At 35.5% G+C, this 23,479-nt stretch overlaps 1 protein-coding gene across 1 annotated transcript in view; it reads left to right on the forward strand.

Annotated features, from left to right (window-relative positions):
- Nucleotides 1–23,479, forward strand: part of ADAM23 (ADAM metallopeptidase domain 23) — a 141,092-nt gene that overhangs the window by 104,692 nt on the left and 12,921 nt on the right. Inside the window, exons 15-24 of the mRNA XM_090282916.1 lie at nt 1,220–1,319; nt 4,957–5,028; nt 5,594–5,683; nt 6,874–6,954; nt 11,372–11,422; nt 11,996–12,059; nt 13,340–13,445; nt 15,100–15,219; nt 16,715–16,883; nt 18,870–18,981. Coding sequence (XP_090139042.1) covers nt 1,220–1,319; nt 4,957–5,028; nt 5,594–5,683; nt 6,874–6,954; nt 11,372–11,422; nt 11,996–12,059; nt 13,340–13,445; nt 15,100–15,219; nt 16,715–16,883; nt 18,870–18,981 — 965 coding nt within the window. The remainder of the gene's footprint in view (nt 1–1,219; nt 1,320–4,956; nt 5,029–5,593; nt 5,684–6,873; nt 6,955–11,371; nt 11,423–11,995; nt 12,060–13,339; nt 13,446–15,099; nt 15,220–16,714; nt 16,884–18,869; nt 18,982–23,479) is intronic.

The following is a 23,479-nucleotide window of genomic DNA, read 5'->3' on the forward strand; positions in this document are numbered from 1 at the left end:
ATAGGAACATAATGCCATTTTCAATGTTGGTTCTATAGAGGGATGTCCTCTAAACTCTTAATTTCTAAATGAAATTTTTATTAAATTTATTGGGGTGACATTGGTTAATACAATTATATAGGGTTCAAGTGTAAATTTTTATAATACATAATCTTCATATTACATTGCGTGCCCACCATCCAAAGTCAAGTCATTTTCTCTCACCATATATTCAATGACTTTTTGGACTGACTAAAAATAGACTGTGATAAAACTGTATAGTTGATATGTATTTTCTGTATAGTTGATATGTATTGCTGTGTAGTTCTCATAAGAAATCACGGTCAACATTGGCAGATTTTACCTACTTCCATACACTGCCCTCACATATCAGGATACATAAACTATTGGACGAGAGCCTAGCATAAGTGGCCTTTCAAATCTCAAATTAAGTACGATTATGAATATGCTCAAGGAATCAGGTTCTGTGATTTAGTTTAACCTTGTCTCTGTGTATAACATTTCCACATATGCTGACTGACAGATAATAATTTGATTAATTAAGTCATAGAGGGGCTCATGGTATAGTCCTACTAAATCATGAATGTCACCCAAAAGTAGTATGTGTGATTTAGAATAAGAAGCTATTATTGATGGGAGCTTACCCTAATTCTGTTGTGTGTAATATATATACTAAAAACATAGTGTGTGTGTGTGTCTCTGTGTATTCTAACACATCTTTTTAGGGTGTCCTCATTTACCCAAATGTTTTGCTGAACATTGTATTATATAATCTTTAATAAATTGACCATTATAACACCTCCCTCAAAATAGAATCTAGTGGGTTCCCAAGCTCTTTTTACTCAGGATGGAGGCAAAAATAGTGCTTGCCTTTACTGAGAGACAGCAAATAAAAATGGCCTCAGTTTAAAATACAGCCTAGATTAAGAAGTTATGTGATGAGCTTTTCAAACACCCTTTCGAGCCCGGGCACAAAGAGTTTGAAAGCTGAGGAGGTTGTAACCCAGTCCCCAAATCTTTGATTTTCTTTGAATTTCTATTTTTATAAACTCTAGCATACATAGTGTTTGGTGATTTGAACCTAAGTGCCTTGTCAAAATTTGTGTAAAATTATCTGGGTCCAGAGTGAATATATTGCTCTAATTCCAGGGTTTTAATTTTCTTCTCTGGTGACTGCTTTTGGGAAGTTATTTACCTAATTGATTCTTTATTTCCTCAGGGTATCCCATTCCCGAAAATTCTCCAAGTGCAGCATTTTGGAGTACAGAGACTTTTTACAGAGAGGGGGTGGAGCCTGTCTTTTCAATAGGCCAACAAAGGTTAGTAACTTAGAAAGTGTAATTATTTCTCTTTCTTTTTTTTTTACAACAGAACAATGTCAAGTATCAGATACTTGTCTTGGAAAGCAGGTTTATTATCAAGCAGATGAATATTTAGTTACCAAAGGCTTCATCATGCTGAAGACTGAGAGACCTGTTGAAATGAATAACAAAACTGTAGCTTTACTGTTTGGAATCCCCCACCAAAACAAATAATCTTTTAAAAATATCTTTGAAATTTTTATATTAGGGTTTTCATGCTGCTGCTAAGAAATAGTGGGTTGGATTAAGATATATTATTTTAAGATATATTCTCTGACAAAAATTCCATTTGCCCTTAACATTCTCCCTAGGGGTATAACTAATGTCTTGACCTTCTTTCCCTCCTACCTTTCTCTTTCTCTCTTTCTTCCTTTCTCTCTTTCTTCTTTCTTCCTTTCTCTCTTTCTTCTTTCTTCCTTTCTCTCTTTCTTCTTTCTTCCTTTCTCTCTTTCTTCTTTCTTCCTTTCTTTCTTTCTTTCTTTCTTTCTTCCTTCCTTCCTTTCTTTCTTTCTTTCTTCCTTCCTTCCTTTCTTTCTTTCTTCCTTTCTTTCTTTCTTTCTTTCTTTCTTTCTTTCTTTCTTTCTTTCTTTCTTTCTTTCTTTCTTTCTTTCTTTCTTTCTTTCTTTCTTTCTTTCTTTCTTCTTTCTTTCTTTCTTTCTTTCCCTTCTTTTTTTTCTTTTCCTCCCTCCCTCCCTCCCTTCCTTCCTTCCTTCCTCTCTCTCTCTCTCTCTTTCTTTCTTTCTTTCTTTTTTTTTTGAGTAGTCTATTCTCCCAAAAAGAAAGCATTTCTAATATTAGCTAGCCAAAAAATGGCCCAAGGTATTTTGGGTCCATAAATACACATACGTATTTATATTATAGCTTCTACTTGGGAAGGTCCACATTGTCCACTGACGTTTCATCCAAGTTCACATATACAGTGTCACAGTCCTTTATCCATGAATTCCTTAATTCAAAAACCTCTGAACATCAGACGTGTTTTTTATGAGTTTGAAGAAGACACATTAGGATCGTTAATGTGTTTGATTATAGGGCATGTGCCAGTCCCCTCAAGACTATTACATGGAACATGGCAATTGAATCATACTTTTCTACAATTGAGAAAAGCCAGAATTCTCAAATATCCCAGCTAGACAGCTTTTGGATAAGCCACTACAGGCCTATAGTGAGATGTTTGGCGGAAGTTGCCCAACAGGCAAAAAGGCAGGGTTGATGCTAATTAGCAGATGGTATAGCAATTCTAACATTGCACATTTCATATTTCCTTTTAAAATACTGCTTTATAAATCAAAAATAGTTCATTGCTATACAAAATGTTTAATACTCTGCAAATTGAGAGAGCAGTGTGATCATGTTAGCCTTTTTTAAACAAATCTGTGACTAATGTTGATAACTGACAGAATAATTTATTCCTGCCTCATAACTGAGTGATACTGCTGTAGTCAGGGGATGGTAGTTTGATGCCTGACATTTGCATAAAATCTCAGTAAGGCTGCGGAAAAAGAAACAGGAATTTTAAAGTGAACCTGCATCATTAAACTTGGCTGCCTGCCTTTATGGCATTCATCTCAATGCAACAGAAATCTGAAAACTTCAGAGGATTCAAAATGGATGAAGCGAGTAATGATGAATTAATGTGAGTGACTGGTATTTTTGAGTTGCTGTGTACATGGTTAATTTTACCTGCCTGGCAGCTTACCAGCTAGGTATAAGCATCACATGTAAGGAAACAACACTGAGTTATTTGGAAAGGTTAAGATTTTGAGTGTGTATATAGGGATCCATTGTAAGATTTCTGACATTTCCTGTAAGTGGAAAGAAAATGATTCCAGTAATTTGGAAACTAATAAAAGTAACTATACGCCTTCAATTTTAAAAGTTAATAAATATAATACTGCATATTAGAATGGTTTTTAAAAAGCCCCTTTGGATTCCAGTGAAAGAGTTTATATGTAACAAAGAACTGATATTTTTCAAGTATTGCATGTTCTATGTGTCTTTACATTACCTGTGTGCCTCTTCTCTATGCTGTGGGAACCTTCCTAACTACTGTGTTTCCCATGTGGTTTGCCTGATATAAAGCACTAGTCTGCCCTTCCGTTTTCCATTTTCTCCTGCCTGCTGATCAGAATATGGTAGGCATTAGGACTGTTGATTTTATTTATTGGACTTTCCCACAGAGGAAGTTTCCCAGGAAACCTTCCTTGTTTCTTTCTTTTTTAAAAATATATTTTATAGATTATGTTGTTACAGTTGTCCCAATTTTTCTGTCTTTGCTCCTTTCACCTGGTACCCCCCAATTCCCTCTAGCAGCACCCTCCTCCACCCTTAGTTCATGTCCATAGGTCATGCATATAAGTTCTTCGGCTACTCCATTTCCTATACTGTTCTTAACACCCCCCTGTTTATTCTGTACCTATCAATTTGTACTGCTTAATCCCTACACCTTTTCCCTCATCCTCCATGCTTCTCCATGCATATCCACCCCTCCTATGGTCCTACTCATCTGGATGAATCTGACTTCTTTAATTTCGTGGTTATTGGACATCCATACAGCTCAATTTTCTGATGATTCTGGGTGATAATTGTTTTGTAGTTTAGTTGCAATTTTTGGCTGTGGTTGTGTGAGGAGGTGAGCCATGTTTACCTATTCCTCTATCTTCCTTTGTTTCTTAATAATAGTGTCCCTTCCTGGGAGTGGAAGGAGGGTCAGATCTTTCTCAGGTTCTCAGTGGAAGCCACCCCTTCCTTCGTTATGTGATGGTGCTGAGGAAGGAGTCTCTTTCTCCTTCTCATACTCGTGCCTCTGAGCATTTGGTTTGGGATGTGCTGTTCTAGTCCTCACCCAAGTGTGTTGGACATGCACAGAGAAATCTTTTCCCAAGTTAAAGGAAATATGAATGGTTCCCAGAAACAATCAACTGTCTCCACAATTGGTTGTAACAGAGTTCATCTGGAAAACAAATTCATAGCACCAGAGGGTGGATTATTCTAGACATTTGACTCTTCCATTGCTCCAAGAATGAGAGATTTCTATACATTCATGCACATGTCTGCACATGTATTTAATAGGCTTCAGGTAGTATGGATTTAGTTTCAATGAGAATGTTAGATGTGGATTTACAGCCACACTTTTTTCTAAGCTTATGTGCATTTACTTGATTGTATGTTTTACATTTAGCTGTACCTCAAGCATTTTTATATTTTTGACAATCTTGATGTCTTCTCAGCTGCCTTGAGATAAGTCAGCAAATTAGATATATGAGTTTTATTAACAATGCATCTTAGCTCTATTAGCAAATATGAGAAGTGATCTATTTTTCTTGACAACCTATCTCCATAAAAAGTAGCAGTAATGGTGGAGATCATCTCTGGAGCCTGTCACCAGGGAACCACCAAGAGATACTACCCTATTTAAAATGTGTTTCTTAAAAGTGTTATTCGTAAGTGAACAGTATTTCCCACACAAACACATTTATAAGATGCCATTACAACAGATCACAGAATATGACAGATGATTAAAGGGCCCAATTGGTGTGTTGATTTTCTGTGATAAATTAAAATGTTTTCCCTTTCTTTCTCTAATCTCTTTCAGCTATTTGAGCCCACAGAATGTGGCAATGGATATGTAGAAGCTGGGGAGGAATGTGACTGTGGTTTTCATGTGGTAGGTGTGAGTTCTTTTCTGCCTGCAGCATAGCTCCTACCCAGAGCAAAGACAAACAGCACGAGTGAGAAGCCTGCACTGTCATTCATGTGGTCTTACTGCCTTTTTTTCTGATTTGGCTAATCAGTGCATAATCCCAGCTCAGACACGTTCAAATTAATCATGTCCTTAAGGCTCTATCTGAAAAAAGCCTAATAGGTCCTTCTAATCAAATTCCCTACCTCTTAAAAATTAGTAGCTCACATTTATCTTTGTGTATTGTGCATTTTTTCTGTCTTTATAAAACTAGATTGAGTATAAAGAATGTAATAGCACTAACCAAGGGCGGGGTGCCTGCATGAAATAAGCCGACTTTTTGCTAGAGAAGTCCCTTCATAGACGATCATGCTTTGTTGAGAAATGTGGCAGGAAGGAATCTATCATTTTTAACTGATTCTTTCCTAAAGTATTTTTTTAGTGTTGTATAATCTCCTTGACTGGATTATGCATAAGTCACATGTGGAGAGAATGTTGAATGATCAGTAGGTAAGCTTCCTCACTTACTCATGTGAAATGTTTTTCCTAGGAATGCTACGGATTGTGCTGTAAGAAATGCTCTCTCTCCAATGGGGCCCACTGCAGCGATGGACCCTGCTGTAACAATACCTCATGCCTGGTGAGTTTCCGGACAGTTTCACCTTTCTCTTCATTGACCTAATAGCCAAATATTTCACTGTATACATCGAGCATGTGTATAGTTGCCACAAATTTGTTGGTTGACAGGGTGCATGGCAATTTTGTAAAATCAATAAATCTACCCAAATTCTGTGGGTCACAACATTTGCCTTTACTGTGATTCACTATCAACCATCCTATCCTCCAGTGCCTTCTTAAAAAAATACGTGTATTCTCCTTCCAAAACAAACATCGAGAGTTGCCCTATTAACGCAGATGGAAAGCCCGTTAAATGGTTGAATTAGAAGAGGGACAGTTCCTGTGGTCTTTTTGTTTTAGACCCCGAGCATAAAAGCTAGTGCTCATATTTCATACATTTGGCTTTTTAAATTCCTTATAAAGGCAAAAACACTACATAAGGAAGTAATATATGAATGTGTATTTATATTTATGTAGACACATAGTTACTTCCATCTATAGAAGCCAGTTAATTTTTGAAAAGTCATTTTTTAAATCTTCTCATTTATCATCTATAAAAACCTTTAATATTAATTTACCTATAAAATTATACAATTTTGATTATTTTATTCAGTATTAGTGGGTATTCTAAAAGATTCCAGCTTAGATTATACTCACCTTATATCCCCTACCAGATTATAAATTGCTTGAAGGTAATAGGCTTTTTCCTTCACCTTTTACTTACCGCCTCTCAGACAACCCAAATGTCCTGTATACAGTAGGCATTCACTGGTGTTACTGAAGGGAACCACTGAAATTTGATTGTGTATATTTAGCTAAAGCAAGATTAATATCCAAGTTCATAGTTAATTAGTGAACACTGAGCACGTACACAAATCTTAAATATTTGTATTTTAGTATTTGTTGTTTTTTTGTCTTAAGGAGCACCAGAGATTCATCTTTGCATAGTTGCCATCACATTGTGTTTTACAAATAATACTCTGAGACAGTGGGTTTTGAAATCCAGACATTTACTGCCTTGGTTGATGATTTATATTTACTACAGAGAGTGGTAGTGAGGCCTTGCCTCTATTCTGCAACTATCTTGCTAATTCATACAAAGAGTTTGGTGATAGTTATGAGAGAATATCAAAATTATTGGTGAACATCAGAATGCCAACTCTTTGAAATATTAATTAGTACTAGCTCATAATGTTGAGTTTCGATTTGCAGTTTCAGCCAAGAGGATATGAATGTCGGGATGCTGTGAATGGCTGTGATATCACCGAGTATTGCACTGGGGACTCTGGCCAGGTATGGCAATCTGAGATCTAGGTAAAACATTTTATTTGTAAATACACATTTTAAAGCTTTCTATTTGGATTACATTTGTGAATAGCTTTTGGTTTTTCCATTTTATTTTGCTTTGTTTTCTAGTAATTTCTAGTTCTCCACCCTGCCTTTATTTTAAGAACATTTGTTGCGATTTTTTTGGATCTAAATCTCTTGTTCTTCCAAGTTTTCTTTTCATAATTAGTTCCCTTTATATAGTTTATACCCAACTAATTCATTTTTCTTTTCTGGTCCCTCATCTAAAACGCTAGTGAAGCACTAATGTATTGTTTCCAAACATTTTCAAGCACAAAATCCTTTTTAAAGACTTTGGATGGAAGCCCAATATAAGAAGGAGGAAACCAGCACTGCTCTGGCTGAAGAGGAATTGGGAGCAGAATTCTCCTTTCTCAGCTCCTACTTACAAAGCCCGGCTTCATGCTTCATAGGCTTTGCCATGATCTTCTTCACATTAAAATTATTATAACACTATAATTAATGTTGACTCCTAATTTTCCTTCTTTATGTAATGTTTATGGTTTTAAAAATTAATGTCATGTTATTTAAAGTCTTTATTTGTCATTGAAATGAACATTTCTTGAGCACCTGCTCTATATGTCATGCACTGCTGTAAGAGTTGGGATGTAGTAGGGATCAAGATGGACAAATCCTTGCTCTTCTGGCACTTCCATTCCACTGGGTGGAGAAAAAATGAATGAACAAAATATCAGATGGGGCTAAGGGCTACACATAAAATAAGGTGATGTGAAAACAATGATGGAGTGGGAGCTTTAGGTGGGGTGATTATGTATATTTTCTTGAAGGAGTTGGCATGTAAGTAGGAACACAGATAAGAAGGAGCTTTGCAGAAAAGAGCAGGTGTAGAAGGTTGGCCTCTTCAAGAAATGCAATGAAAGCAGGGCTAGCTGAAGAATAGCAGGAACAACTCAGAGAGGAAGTCAGGAATCAGGGCAGGTATGAACTTGGTAAGAATTCTGGATTTTATTCTACCTTCCTATTCATTCTGATATTACTTAAAAAGCATTTCCCATACCATTACACATTTTTTTGCATAAATATCCTTTTTATAATTGCATGAGTCTATCATGTGTATTAGTTGACTTTTGTATCCACTGATGGATATTTAGATTGTTGGCAACTTTTTATTATTATAATTAATATAGCAGTGACACTGTTATGCATTTTTAATAGTATTTCCTGTTCTTGGTTAGCTAATTAGAATAAGTTCCCTGGAGTGGAGTTACCTATTGCCAGATTTTGTTGTTTCTAAGGGGCTACCAGTAAATAGAGTATAGATGGAGGCCAGAATATCATTTTTATTATTGAAAGTGTCCAAGTTGAAAGCCATGGCTTAGTGTGAGGGCTAAATGGGCCTCTTTATGGATCCCAGATTTAGGCTGTAGCAACAGGGTATTGACAGAATTGGTTTGGAGTGACCTCTGCCTGCAGAGCCGGGCCCTTGCCTTGTCTGTCATGGAGGAACTGTAGAGACAGTATGACTGATCAAAGTAGGCAAGAGAAGAATGGCAGACGGGTGCCACAATGCCCAGTTGTTCTTCCCTAGTTTATCAACCAATGAACTGCTCTACCTACCTGGGGAAGAAATGAGTAAAGGAGCTGAGAGTAGCTGAGTTACACTGAGTTTCCATCACTGAAAGGACAAGAGGAAAGGGAAAGAATGGTTCCAACTGACTTCTTTGAATGTTCTTTGATATACATCGTCTGAGGTTCAATCCTAATGGGCCCTTGTGAGGATATGGTACAGTTGAAATGTGTTCAGGCTGTTTTTTTGTGAATTTTATGCATATCTATTTCTTATATTTCAATATGTAAATAGGTTTCTTTATAATTTGTTATAATATAGTGGCAAAGTGTAAGAATTGTGGATTCTGTGTTTTATGACAAGTATGCTGACATTCCTGATATACTGCTTTACTGAGTTACAATTTTAGTTTTACAGAGTAATACTATTTTTATACCCATCATATATTGTTTTGGTTCTGTCTATTCAGCTTTTAGAAGTATAGTTTTTCCATTTCAACCTTTAAATCCTGAATTGCCACAGAATTCCCCGGAAATAAGCCTTTTATAGTGAGAGCTCTGTGTTCAACTGAATATTCTATTGTCTAGATTTTTTAAAATGTTCTTTTTTTATCTCATGTGTCTAAGGTAAAAACTGTATTGTTAAATTCATTTCTCAGTGGCCTGTTAGAATAGCATGTTCTTCTAATAATAGTTTCCTTATATGATGAGAAAGAACCTGAAATGGGTAATTGGCAGAGAGGGAATGAAGCACCGTCAAATTCTTAAGCTTTGTTAAGGGGCAGCGAACTCTGAATTTAGTCGATATTAATCATGATTAAAAAATGTGATCTCTGAGAATTTCTGCATCTCTGAGAATCAGTATGATTGACAACATTATGACTTTATCTCTTTTATCTTATAGTAATTTCTGCTTAATTTTGGTATTAGTATTATCTAATGCCTTTAAGGTTCTTTTAAAATTCATCATTTATGATGGAATAAGCACTACTTGTGCAATTGAGAGAACTCCTTGTCAAACAATACTGGATGGTATAATGAAGGTATTTTAGAAAGATGTGGGAAATGTCTTTTTGTTAGCACTGTGAAATGTGTCATCTAAATGGGCACTATAACACAATTTAAAATAAGCCCATTTAACTGCTGCCACACTGAAGTATATCTCAAGGTCAGCTCCTTGTACAACATAGAAGTGGGGCTGGGGTGGCATTTAGAGACTGAATCCAGAAATGTACTCATAGGCCTATTACTGCATAAGCAGAATAAAGTACACAGATTTATGGTTCTCCTGTTTTAAATGTCTCCAGAGACCTTATAACATTCCATAATTTCCCTTGTTAAACATTTCAATGATAACCCACTGGCTTTTATTAGCCTAAAGTAAAAATAAATTGATTAGAAATCTTGCATGTAGCTGTGACAGCTTATAATAAGGTAAAGAATTTTTCCACTGGCAAAGAATTCTATGAGTACTTTCTTACTGAAACATCGCACAAAACAAATCAAATACGACAAATTAATTTTAGACCCTGGTGTGCCTCTTGCGGTAGCAGCATTTCTTTTTCATTTTTGTTCAGTGTGGTTGTATTTGTCTTGGAGTGCGTGAATAATTAATGTTAGTTGATTAATAAGATAATGACTGTGTTTTGAGTGGATTTGGATGGTTGAAAGAGACCACAGGAATCTCTCTTTTTGTGTAGTTGGCCCAGTATACCAGGTTTTAGTGCTGATAATTATATCCTTTGAATAGTCACCATCAGGCTGAATGAGAAACTGTAGTGAATGACGGCTTCTGTGAGAGTCAGATATTCTGTAGAAAGATGTAGAAGCCCAGTCCTTTATCTCAAAGTGTTCCTTAGTAGGTACTACCTCTTACCAATTCTAAATTAGTTCTGTTAGCTTTCTACAGTGACTGGAAAGAGAGAAATAAAGGATGACTCCCATTAGTGAGGACCTGAATAATTGAGAGTGCAGCTGTCCTTTACCAGAGGCAGTGACAGGAAACTGAGGGAGGACCTCAGTGCCAGTTGTTGTGTTTCTCACTCACTGGCCACACCTGTGTATTTTTTTCCCCTTTTCATATTTGCTTTGGACGCTGTAGCAGAGACTTTGGATTGAACTTTTTTTTGTTTAGCTGTCTTAAATGTGGCAAATGAAATGCACAGAGAATAAACACTTTAACTTAATGTATTCAGGGTAATTTGGGGCGAAAATGAAGTGTACTTTTAAATAATTATTTGATAAATAGACCCGGAAAAAGAAACATCCATCACATCAGGATTGTTCTAATAGCAGGTCTGTGGTTAAAGAGGTCAGAAATGTAATGGAGATACAGCACTTATATTGACTTGAAAGGCAGGGTGTTTCTTTTCTCTCTCTCTCTCTCTCTTTTTTTTTAGTAACGTGGCCTATAGGTGAGCATCGTGGGTGTCAAATATAGATTTGACATCTTTCACAGAGCTAAGCCAGTCTGTAAATTAGTTCCTGAATGTGTCCACTACGACCTAACAAGCTGATTCATATCCCTTCATTATCTCTTTAATCCCTTCTGCTTTTAACTCTCTAGGCAAGTGAATGTAAGTTATTATTCTGGTCTTCTTCATAGAAAATGGAGAAACATAAAAAAGGATCCACTGCATGGACCTAGTTTATTAATTTTTACCTATAATGGGAAAATTAATTTGGATAATCTACTTAAGGAGTTATTCATATTTTTCTAAACATTTCCAATTATATACTCACCATGCTTGAATGTTTTTGCATTTTTATATATTGTGCATATAACCTGAAGGTGTTTAACATGATGAACATTAACTAAAAAGGTTATATTTTTCAGTGCCCACCAAATCTTCACAAGCAAGATGGATATGCATGCAATCAAAATCAGGTATGCTGGGCTATAAGTTTTAAATGTAATTTTAAAAGGATTTGTTTGTAAGGGTTTTTAAAAAAAAATAAGTGTAATTTTGAAAGAAAATTGCAATTTAAACAATAGTAAATTATTAGAGTGGTCTTCTAATACATAGTTGCTTTGTATCATACCAAATACTAACTGTATTATATTTAACTCTGATGATAAATTGTCCAGATTAAGGGTAAGAATTAGGAATCTAATTTATTGAGTTGTGACTATCTTTCAGGAACACCAGTCTATTATGAAAACATATGACAATCTGTTATAACATGTTTTTTCATTAAAGCCATGTGATAACCTAACTAGTCACAAACAAAAGAGGCTAAACAGCATTTTGGTATCATCTGAAAAAATATACCAATTTGTGTTTACCATAAAATTTAAAATTTTAGATGATTAGTTTTAAAGAGCTGTACTATGAGGTCTGTTTTGAGTTTTAGATTTTTAACTGTTATTCTTATGTTTGTCTTAGGATGTTTGTGATTCTCATTTTCACTGTGTGACTCCATGTGCCTCCTAACATAATGTGTGTGTTCCTGTCCCCAGGGCCGCTGCTACAGTGGGGAGTGCAAGACCCGGGATAACCAGTGTCAGTACATCTGGGGAACAAGTAGGTCACATTTTCCTGTTGATGGTCACGCACAGGTTTCTTCTTCATATTGTCCTTCTCTGCCAGCCTTGCTGAAAGAGATGTATAGCCTGGAGTGATGTTTTCTTTTTAAAAAACTAGAAGAGGATGAATGAAATAAAGAGAACTGTGAAGCTTAGTCACAGAACCACAGATAACAACTGCTGAAGCTGGCGACTTGTCATCAGAACCAAACAGTGTCATTCAGGGCTTGCGTCTGTAAGAGAAGGGATAGTACATCCACTTGCAAAAATTGGGTTGAGTGCAACAGTCACATTCATTATCCAGCCATTTGCATAATTTATTTTGCATCTTGGATTTAACAGTTACCCTTCAAAGGTAGCTTTCTGTTCTTTTACCCCAGTAAAGTCCTAGCCCCCCCACCCTTTTTTTGACAATTTTGTGCTCTATTAGCCTCAGTTTGAAGTGAAGAAATGCAGGTGCTGCCCAAAGTGCAGACAGAGATCTGGGTACATGGTCATGATTCTCAGTATTTCCTGGAATGTTAATGCACGTTATCTTCCTGACATTGGCAGTGCCTCTATAGTGCGCCGCAGTTCATGAGGGCCAGGCCGGAAGAGAGAGAGATGGGTCTGCTATGTGCTTGAGGCTGGGTCACCCCCCGAAAAACAAAGTACACGAAAGGAGAATAGAGTCCATACATAAGTGATTTCAGCGTTTGGCAAATATCATTTAACTAAAAGATTTACTTTTGGTGCTTCAGTTTTGACAGAGGAAAGATATTAGAGACATATTTATTTTAAAAGGTTTAAATATCGAAACCCAGGTGCCAACATAAAATTTCAATTGGCTAAGACATTATAGTATTTCCTAACATTAATATAAAACAGGACTAAGAATGCTTATTAGTTTTCTATGTGTCACTTCACTAATTTCTGCGGACTGTCATTGCTACTTTCTACCCTCAAAACCACCAGCAAGAATTGGGAATGAATTTGTTTCTCAGGTTAAAAGTAGTGGTGTATTGGAGCTATCTTACATTCGCTTAGAAGAGCCAGCTGTTAAAATTTCAGGAATTTTAGAAGCCAATTGACAGCACACTGATACCTTGAAATTAGCCATGTATCACACCATGAAAATTTACATAATGCTTTTTATACCATGGAAATTGGTAAATGCTGCAAATTAGGATTTTTTTTTTTTTCTGGATAATCAGTTGTCAAACATTTACTGGCATGCCACTGGTTATAAAGAATAAAGACAGCTAAAATACATTTTCTTCTCTTGCTCATCTCCAAAAGAAGCTTCAGGGTCTGACAAGTTCTGTTATGAGAAGCTGAACACAGAAGGCACAGAGAAGGGGAACTGTGGGAAGGATGGAGACCGATGGATTCAGTGCAGCAAACAGTGAGTGTTCAGCTTTGGGGCCTGTCAGGTGGGCGGGGAAGCCCTGATTCAAATGTGAAATGGGCACAGAAGAAATATGACTGATTTTTAAATAAGTGTTCAACTATGTCAAATTTTAAAGTATGCATTTAAAAAACGCGTTGATATATTGAGAGGCAAATGGCCACAGACTAAACTGCTTTTCTGTAAAACTCAGGGAATTTCTCACATGCTGTATTTTACTAGATGCCTGTTTTGAAGATACTTTGCCATGCTTTTACAAATTAATGTTAGGTTTTAATTTTGTACTGTTGCTGTAAGACAGGCCCTATGAACGGTCTAGTATATAATGAGTTCTATAAGCAACATATGTAGACCATGTATACTTTGGGGGCCATTCAAAGTCAAATGACGGATTTTTGTTTATTTCACAAACATTTGGCAAAACTTTTTGCTAAAAGTTTTGGTATCTTTATATAAAAGCAGTTATACTTTCTGTATTATGTTGTCTTTTGCTTAAATTCAGTGTTTTAACTGATCATCTTTTGTTGTGCATTTGGTTCACTTTCATTCACATTCATAGCAACATACCACAGTTTATTTCTCCATTCTGTGTTGGTGGACATTTAGATTGTCCCCACGTTTTGGGTATTAGGAACCATGCTGCTGTGAGCATTCTGTACACTTAACTTAGTGCGCATTTGGACACATTTTTCTAAGGCCTGTACCTAGAAGAAAAATTACTGTCATTATACATAATAGAGACGTATATTTTCAGTGCCACCAAAATGGTGTCGCACTGTATGCTTTGTAAAATGCTTGTGCTAGTGTGCCCTACCAATAATAATATGTATATGAGAATTTTGGGCTACATTCTCACCAGTGTGCTTGGTATTATCAGACTTTTTACTTTTATCTATTCTGGTGGGTGTGAACTGCTATATTATTGTGGTTTTAATTTGCATTTCCCCGATTACAACTGGAATTTAGTACATTTTCGTACATTTTTTGGACAATGGATTTCCTTTTGTGTGTGATGTGCCACTTTAATTGTTTGCCCATTTTTAAAAAGAAATTCATTGTTTACTTAAATAGACTGGAGGTAGGTGTCCTCATGGTGGGTAAGTCATTGAATAATGTCACTTAGCACTCAGGTGATTTCTGCCCCTCTGCTCTGTAATCCGTTGCATGTTGAGTTTGTATCTTTATGCTTGTGAATTTAACATTTTCAAGTTAGATGTAAAGAATCTACATTCAAAAGCAGGAAGCTGAGATAGGAACCAAAAATCTTCCTGTTAGGCTCTGACCTTCTATCCAAAAAGCAAAATTCTCCCAAGAAACTTCTTAGCCAGATTTTTCTCACTTCTTTTAGCTCTAGACAAATAAGAAGGGAGGCTGGCTAAGACAGAGGGTAGAGGAAACAGAAGTGCATGACTGGCTTTAACACCAGTCATGGCTGTCTTCCAGAGCTGAGCACTTTGCTACCTCTAAACAAAATTATGATCTTGTTAGGAGGTGGGAGGGAGTCACAGCCAACCAACAACATCAGAACAAATGTTTTTGTTTGGAAGGAAGGAAAATGTTTTCATATTTTGAATATACATGGACTGAATTGTTTTGATATTTTGAGCATAATTCCTCCTGTCTTATTCTTTTTTTTTAAAAACATGTTTAGTGATGTATTCTGTGGATTTTTACTCTGCACCAATCTTACGCGAGCTCCACGTATTGGTCAACTTCAGGGAGAGATCATCCCAACATCCTTCTACCATCAAGGCCGGGTGATTGATTGCAGGTAACATATTAAATATGGGAAAACCTAATGAATCATGAGAAATACAAATGTAGAAAAATCGAGGGAAATATTTCTACTTCTCAGGAGAAGAATGTTGACTGAGATTTTATTATTATCTTTCATGCTAAGAGTTATCTAAAAAACCAAGTTGTATCTAGATTTACAAATTACATGTGTTCAAAATTGAACTAGTTATTAGTAGGGAGGCATTCTTTGTAATTATAATCTTAAGAGTAGAATTATATTATCTCTTTTAACCCACAATTAAAACTTTAAGCATCGGAATATGTCACTATTCGAATACTGTTTGTGTTTTATTATTTATGACAAAAAAGTTTAAGCTTTATTTCATGTAGATGTGTCTGGTTTAGAAGGTGGTTTAATAAATACTTAATCACACATAGAAAATATTTATTAAAATATTGTTATAAATAATAAATAATATAGGTGTAGGCAAATATTTGCTATCCAATTACCTATGAGTACAAGGCACAGAAAATATGAGGCTTATTTTTTAAGCCAGGGAATCATATTATATATGCCAAGTAATTATTGTTCCCTTCAAAGTAGCCATAATTCTAAGATACTGTGCTTTTAATCAAATGGTATTGTCACTGGAAACACTTGAGATTTCCCCTACAGAATTGCCTTCATCATCTGCAAATTTTTATCCTTAGTATCTTCAGAGTAGCAAGCCTTCATCTTATGTAAGTGAATGTAAGATCTGAAACCATCCAAAAGTGATTTTGAACAAAATTTAGTAAACTGATTGGGCAACCAGATGGATAATGCTGTCTTGGTCAAATGACTGCTGTTTTTCTGTTTTTCAAATGGTTCTGAAGGCAATTCTAACAGACTTCCTGTGTCTACGTAAGTTTTCACATGTCTCTAGCTATACCAGCCTTATTAAATTATATTGTTGTATTCTAAATTGGTGTATTTGTAAACTAATCAGCAAGGTACTCTGTCAATAGTTATAGCATATTGATTATTCAAATTCAAGTTTTTTCTTGAATTTTAGAAGTAAGTATCAGTGGAGAAGAAGCTCTTTACTTTTTCAATCATAAATAATTCAATCATCTAATAATAATTTTCAAAATATTTTTTATTTGCTATTTTTGCTTAACATCTGCCTTTTTGTACCATGACACATCTGAAAGCCTTGGAAAGCTAATGATGAGATTGGTTCTTTTATCTTTTATCTATTCCCCTGGTGGCCTTGTAAGTGAATATTTAGAATACACTTGTACGGATTACATATTGTTTCCCGATGACAGGTGGTACAATAATGATAAAGACAGGTAGTTTCTTTTATCATGCTCTTTTATTAAGGGGAGGTGAGGAAAGTGGGGAAGGAAGAGAAAAGTGGGGAAAGTCTAGGAGAAACCCATGTCCAATGGCAGCCTCTTCAGTGTCATGAACAGCAAGTCTCGTTCATGTTGACATATTTCTAAGTGTGGTGCTAATGACTGTATGAATATCTTTCTCCTTTTAGTGGTGCTCATGTGGTTTTAGATGATGATACAGATGTGGGCTATGTGGAAGATGGAACGCCATGTGGCCCATCTATGATGTGTTTAGATCGAAAGTGCCTACAGATTCAGGCCCTAAATATGAGTAGCTGCCCACTCGATTCCAAGGGTAAAGTCTGTTCAGGCCATGGGGTAAGTAGGTATCATTGTTTCGCCTCGGACCTTTAATCTGGCGTCCTCAGAGTTCACAGTGACTGGACTTCCAGTTCAGCTGCTCTCCCTCTGTGGCTGTTGTCAGTATCTATGCATTGACTATGATTTTATTTTCTTAGTACCCTTACCTGCTAACAATAACACACATATGTATTGATATGGTGTATTTTATGCTTTCTTTTATCACTGGCTATTTTTATTCACACATTCTCTAGATATAGCTCTACATCTAAGGAGTTGGAAGTAAATTAATACAATCTTTAAAGGAACTGTGAAGATCCAATGTGATTACTTATACCATTAAAATAAGTTAAACCCTCTCAGTAGTTCCCTTTTAGCTAGTTAGCATGGATATTGGGTATCTATGGTGCAAGGTCACATCAGACTAAAGGCTGGATCTCTGATATAATTCACATCTTTAAAGTCCTATGGCTATATTTGTATCTTTGTCAGTCAAAGAGATACTCCCTCTACCCGCACATGTCTTTAATTCTATGAACAAAGTGCTTGGGCAGATACACCTGGCAAACCTAGGCTTAATAGCTAAAAACAAATCTTAATAATTATTTAGATTTGGCTTAGTAAAAGAAAGATATTTCAAAATTTATGCATACCTCAGAAATGGATAAAAGAAACATGAAGAAACTGAGAGCTGTAATATAAAAGGAAGATGCTGGGATGAAGGTAAAAAGTACCCAAAATATAGAGAGCCAAGCAGGTGCTATAGAATGGAACAAGGTAGAAAGGCCCAAAAAGCATATGCCCAACAACTATGTATAGCTGAATCATAGGCTCCCAAGGAAGGCTGAATAGCCTAATGACCAAGAGCATGGACTGAGGGCTAGAAAGAATCCTGGGTTTGAATCCTGGCTCTGCTTCTTGCTATCCTAGTGACTTTTGGCAAGTCACTTGAGCTTCCTCATTCATCATGGTGCTAGTGTGAAGATAAATGAGGTGCTGGGCATAAAACACCTAGCACTGGTACCTGGCACATAGTAAATTCTCAGTACTTGTTGCATTAAAATCAAAGCACTGAGCAGAACCTTTCATTATTCAGTTATTGCTTTGTAAGCGGTATAAAACTTAATGCATTAAAAGGGCCCTTGACTCTCAACTATACTTCCCACTTTTTCATCTGGTTAATTAGAAAGGTCAAATTTGATCTTGTTAATCATAATCACAGTGTTATAACATTTCAGACTAAAATGATTCTTAGACCATTAGGCTTAAGGTTGATTTTTATTATCTCTAATAGTCTGTTTCTGAATGTATTTCCCAGGCAGATAGGGGTTTACCTACTCTGTCTCTAGGTTGCAGACAGTTATTTATTTCATCCAAGTTCCAAGTCCATTCCAGCATGCTGCTTGGTCCCTAGAGGACGAGAGAGGAGACAAGGATTGTTTTGGGAGGACCTTAGCTTGGCTCACTGAGAGAAGAGCTACTAAGGGCAGGCAGGGAAAGTGGGAGGAGTGCACATTTGGCTGGGAAAGTGTCACCAAATGAATTTGGCGTTGAACGTGGTGAGGTAATGCAATACATTGGTGATTTATGTCTCCTGGTCTTTATCTCTGGCAGTGCCTCTTGAGACCAGTATCTATTAATTCCTTGAATTAAGCATACATGTTTCTAAAATATAGTTTCTAAAATATGTTTCTAAAACTAATTATGAAAAAAACTATCAATGCATTGTCAGACATTTGTGTACGGAGATAATATCAACATGAATAATTAACCTTTAATTTAAAATTTCTTCCTTTTCATCTTGTTGTTAATTAACTGAAAAACCACCATTCAGCTATTTGACCCATACATGGTTTGCCCTTGTCTAATATCTAACACTGTGGGAGACTTAAAAATTCCAAATGGTTTTTAAAGTGGCTGCCTGGCCCCATGTCTCTTATATTTATCTCCAGTATCCTGCAAAGCACAGGAAATTGTTCCATCTCTATTCTTTCTTCTTTACAGGTGTGTAGTAACGAAGCCACATGCATCTGTGATTTCACCTGGGCAGGAACAGACTGCAGTATCCGAGATCCAGTTAGGAACCCTCATCCCCCCAAGGATGAAGGACCCAAGGGTTTGTGTGATTTCAGTTTCATTTCCCAGCATACTGAATTCATTAGTACTCTTCCAATGGTGCCAATAGAACAATTCAATAGATTGGAAAGGAGGCACATAAGAATATCTCTTCCGCCATTAAAATGTACAGTTCATGTTACTACAGAATTTAGGATTCTAGTACTGAAAAAAATATTTGAATTATCCCTTATTTTAGAGCTGAGATTAGGAAGAAAATTTCCTTTCTTCCAGTCCCCTTTCTTTCCTTTAAACATCATTCTTTTGTCATAGTCACAAATGTTGATCATTTCATAGTTTGTCTCAGCTCGGTCAGCTTTCTTACAGATAAATCTTTTTGGATGACAGTCCTTGATACTTGAAAAGTGAACATGGAAGTTGTTGTCTTTCGTGCTCTGTTTTAAAGACACTTTTAATTTAGGAAGAAGTTGGAATTTTTTTATAGAACTTGAATTCTTTAAAGAAAACCTGAAAGATCTGGGCCTTTGTTTTAATCAGCCATTAAAAAAGGAGAGAACTTAAAATTTAAGATTAGAAGGAGTCTCAGTGACCAAATAACTACACCACCCTCATTCTGCAGATGAGGATCCCAAGGCCCTGAGGCCAGGTGACATGCTATACCTATCCAGGTAGCAAGAGGCAGGGCTGGGGCCAGGACCCACATGCCCCAAATCAGGCCCATTCTCTTCTCTTACATAATGCTATAATGTAGTCTGTGTCATCTGAATAGGGTAATCACTTTCTCATTATTATCACTAATCACAAACCATCTACAATTTTCAAAGATCAAGAAAAGTCATCAGTTGCCCTGAACATACCTGACAAACCAAGGAGGTACTAGAATGAATGGTGTATCCCAGTGACATTGGCCATCAGATTCTTTCTCATGGTACTGCTAACAGTATCCTATAAATAATGATCATGCTTTTTTCCCCTGCAGGTAGGAAAAACACATATAGAAATGGCCATTTTGCTCGGCTTAGTTTTGGATAAAAACTTATTTAAACTGTCTGAACTTCAGCATTGTTTATACAGAGAAATATGACTTTGAAAGCATATGAAACTCGATAGCCCTCAATTGCTGAAGATTTAGGATGATTTAAGTAGACGTTTAACGTTCATTGATAGTGGGTGTTTCAAAACACTTTTCATACATTTGCTTGATATGTCTGTGATATTAAAATTCTGTAAGAATCAGAAACACGCCTGCATGGCCTGTTTTTATTCTTCTATTACTAAAAAGGAACAAATTCCACTTTTACAGGTAGTCTTTTGTTACTTTAAAACTAGAACAAAAAATTCTTGGATTCACCAGCAGAAGTTAGATTTAGAGAAGATTTACACTCTGACAAGAGATACAGAAGTTCGTTTTTTTCCAGATTTTCTCTTCATAGCATGTCTGTGATTCTCTTAAAGATTAGAAGCTATTTCCCCCAAGAATGCATACTGATGCCTGAACAAATGATCAGAGCTCAGTTGGCTTAGACTCTGCTTTTTTTCATTAGGTTGGGGGTAATTAATCTCCTGACTATATGTATTCCTTATTCCTGCACCCACCTAGGCCAAGAAAACTTAATTCGAGGCATAATGTGAACAGCTACATTCTAGAGAAGAATACATTCACAGCATCTTTGTTTTCTCTCTATTTAATATGGTGCAATTCTACATTATCTTTAAAGATAACCTTTTTGACCATTCAAATAATACATGTTTATTTTAGAAAAATTTTAAAATACAGAGAAGATTTAAAAGGAAGTAAAAGCCACCCTTTATTCCACAGCCCAGAGGGGATCAATATAAGCATTCTGGTATATTTGTTCCTGTTGTATTATTTTCCATTTTAATGAAGACAATGAAGTCATTAGAGTAAGAGTAATGTAACCATTGGTTCTAAAATTGTTAAAATCCTCTTGATCTCTAATAATCCTGATTAAACTGAAAAAAGCCATTAATTGATATACATGAAGAATAATTATTATTATAAATTATTAGATTTCCAGAAAAGTCAAGCAATTAGAGTTCAACTAAATAATAGCTTTATTTTTATTTATATCTTTTTAGCCTTTATAGAAAAATCTGTTAATATGCTGCTAGTAAAATAGGAAATAACAGAAATCTAAATTATAACACTGTTTCAGGTTTTATGATTTTATGTTTGATATTCTGGCTAAGAGAAGATGATGAGAAAGAAATTATATATTTCTATTTTTATCCAGATAGCAACTATTTGTTGACTGTCTACTATTTAAAAGACAGCACAACCTTATTGCATAGCAGGCACTCAATAAATACTACATTCCTTCCCTTTGGGAATATGTAAAGGAAAGGAAATGCTGCATATTACTGTGCTGATTTTCAGTTTAGCAGTATCCATTTGTAGTATTGCCTTGAGGAAGAGGAACAGGTAGTGAACTCAAGATATTTAAACAGTCAGTACTTTCTTTTTAAAAAAAGATTTTTAATAAGAGTTTATTTTAGCCAAATGAATGACATATCCTAGGGACCAAGTTCTTGAGTGGTCCCCCCAACCTGTACTTTCTTAACTGTGGCTTCAGCAGCTGTGTGAGGAGTTAAGGTTTTCTCTATACCTGAACGCTGCATATTTTTTCTCATGGTTGAATTGGTTTGACCAGCACTTGCCTTTTTGAACCCTGTGTCTGGGCCCTCTCCAGATGCTTGCCATATTTAACCATACTTAGCAATACCCACAAAAATCTGGCCTGTCCTATCCATTAGATGAAGGTTTTTCTGTATAGATGCAATGAGAAGGTATTTTTAAAAATACTTAGTTTCATTTAATTTTATTATACTTCCTTGTTTTAGAGAAAAAAATTCAAGAAGCAAAATGAAACTATTGCCTTTTTTTATCATGAATGATAGATTATACCCTTCTATAGACCTTTGGATCGAGACCAAATCAGTAAAAATAAGGGTGAATCCTGTAACTCTGTTTCTATTGATTTGAGGATGTCAGAAATAAACCAGTGTATTTTGGATATTTCTTTCATTTTAATTATAAATTTCTGGAAGAATTAAAAATTCCCCCTCTTCATCTGGGTGGAAACTGAAAACATACATGAAAGTATTGCTGTTGTAGTCACTTTGCACTAGCTAAGTTTGTCCACTTTGGACCCACTGTTTAAAGCATGCTAGATTATTTGTTCCTACTTCTCAAATTAAAAATATTAAAGAGCAAGAAAGAGACTCTTAAAGCAAAAAACAATATAAGGATTTTAAAAAATATATTTTCCATTACATATTACTTTATTTTTCACATTGTCATCTCTTTTTTTTCTTTATTCTACATCCTTTTGGTTATATTTGCTTTTTTATTTTTATTTATTTATTTAAATTTTATTTTTTCGGTTTTTCAATTACAGTTGTCCCATTTTTCCCCCATTGCTCCCCCCAACCCGGCCCACCCCCTTCTCCCACATAGTCATTTCTTTTTCCTACAAGGACTCTTCTGGTCTCTCTTCTCCCACTGATCTCATTGAAATAAATTATTTTAGTTTGTTTATTTTTCATTTCTTTAGATATTTGTCCCTTTATGTCCCCAAATGAACTTTTAAAAACTTATTTCTGGAAAAGAGTGAGGAGATCTGAGTGTTTGTCTGACATATTGAAATATGGAGCTGGATAAAATATCTATCATGCTAATATGATCCCCTAAAGCATAAAGAGTACATTTAGTATTTATTTCTAATCTTAAATTTTAGCAGAAATAATAAATCCCCACAGAAAGAATTTTGGTTCATAGAGTACAAATGATGGCTTTGGTGCCTCCTGTCTTTGAAGTATTAATATTTAGGGATATAGGATCATAGCCCCTTTTGGTTCATTGTAATTATATGGATTAAATAATGCACCTTTATGTTTCAGAAACTCTCTAAAAGTAAGAAGGGAAAAGAAAAAACAAACCAACCATTCAGTTTCTAAAACACAATTTCAAAATGTCTGAAGCATGATGTCTGTGGTAGAATTGTACATATCAAACAGAAATTCTTAAAAGGAGAAAATCCATAGTTTTATTCTTGACATCATATACTTTACAAAAATTCTACCTTTTAGCACATATGAACCTAGATAGCAGAGGCCAAGACTAAAAGTAATATTAATAAACCAACAAGCAACAGAAATAAATAAGGAAACAAAAATGAAAACATACTGCTAGGTAATAGACAATTTATTTCCACGAATCCGTCAAGTCACAATGAAAGGTGAGTATATCAAAGAGTTAGTGAGCAAGGTTAAGTTCATGATATGATGATTGTGTTATTGCTAGAATCTTTAAGAATTTCATCTTCAGCTTTGGTGGGATGAAAAGAGAAAAAAGGTATACCATCATGTGCCTAGCATAGTTCCTGGAAGAAAAAGGCAGTTAGTCGATAATGAGTGAGGGAATGAGTGAACAAATACAGTTACATGATAAATAAATTAGTACAGAAGTAAAACCAGAGCATAGACCCTCAAAAGTCCAAGGAATTTCTTTCCAATGA

This window comes from Furipterus horrens, unplaced genomic scaffold (assembly GCF_987537825.1).
Source record: "Furipterus horrens unplaced genomic scaffold, mFurHor1.1.pri manual_scaffold_1, whole genome shotgun sequence".
Taxonomy (NCBI): domain Eukaryota; kingdom Metazoa; phylum Chordata; class Mammalia; order Chiroptera; family Furipteridae; genus Furipterus; species Furipterus horrens.